The sequence below is a fragment of the Egretta garzetta genome, unplaced genomic scaffold (genome assembly GCF_000687185.1).
Source record: "Egretta garzetta isolate BGI_Z169 unplaced genomic scaffold, ASM68718v1 scaffold155, whole genome shotgun sequence".
Lineage (NCBI taxonomy): Eukaryota > Metazoa > Chordata > Aves > Pelecaniformes > Ardeidae > Egretta > Egretta garzetta.
Window position 1 is genome coordinate 356,649 of NW_009259613.1, and position 551 is coordinate 357,199.

General features: G+C 64.1%; 1 protein-coding gene across 1 annotated transcript in view; it reads left to right on the plus strand.

Moving 5' to 3' along the window:
• The window catches only part of ADCY1 (adenylate cyclase 1), a 316,417-nt gene that overhangs the window by 161,565 nt on the left and 154,301 nt on the right, over nt 1-551 (plus strand). Inside the window, exon 2 of the mRNA XM_009638467.2 lies at nt 5-548. Within this exon, the coding sequence (XP_009636762.1) occupies nt 5-548 (544 nt within the window). The remainder of the gene's footprint in view (nt 1-4; nt 549-551) is intronic.

A 551-nucleotide genomic window follows, 5' to 3' on the forward strand; every position in this document is an offset into this window, starting at 1 on the left:
GGAGCCGGGCTGGGGGACCCCCCTCCCTTGCTGCTGCTGGATGCTATCGCCTGCGAGGACGAGTTTGACTGCAAGGAGCTGGAGGCTCTCTTCCAGAGCTACAACCTGAAGCTGGAGCAGACGTCCACCCTCAAGGCGCTGGCCGTCCTCATCGTGCTCACCGCCAGCCTGGCCCTGGTAGAGCTGCTATCCGGCCCCAGCCTGACCATCTCCAAAGGCTCGCACCCGGTGCACTGCATAATCTTCCTCTCCCTCTTCATCGTCACCAATGTCAAGTACCTGCAGGTCACCCAGCTGCAGCAGATCGTCAAGCTCACCTTGCTCTTCAGCTTCACCTTCTCCTTCCTCTGCTGCCCCTTCTCGCTCGGCGCCTACGGCATGGAGCCCCCCAGCGCCCCCGAGCAGGGCATGTGGCAGCTCATGCTGGTCACCTTCGTCTCCTACTCGCTGCTGCCCGTCCGGACCCTGCTGGCCATCGTCTTCGGGCTGGTGGTGTCCGTCTCCCACCTCATCGTCACCGCCACCTCCGTCAGTGCCAAGCGGCCGAGGCC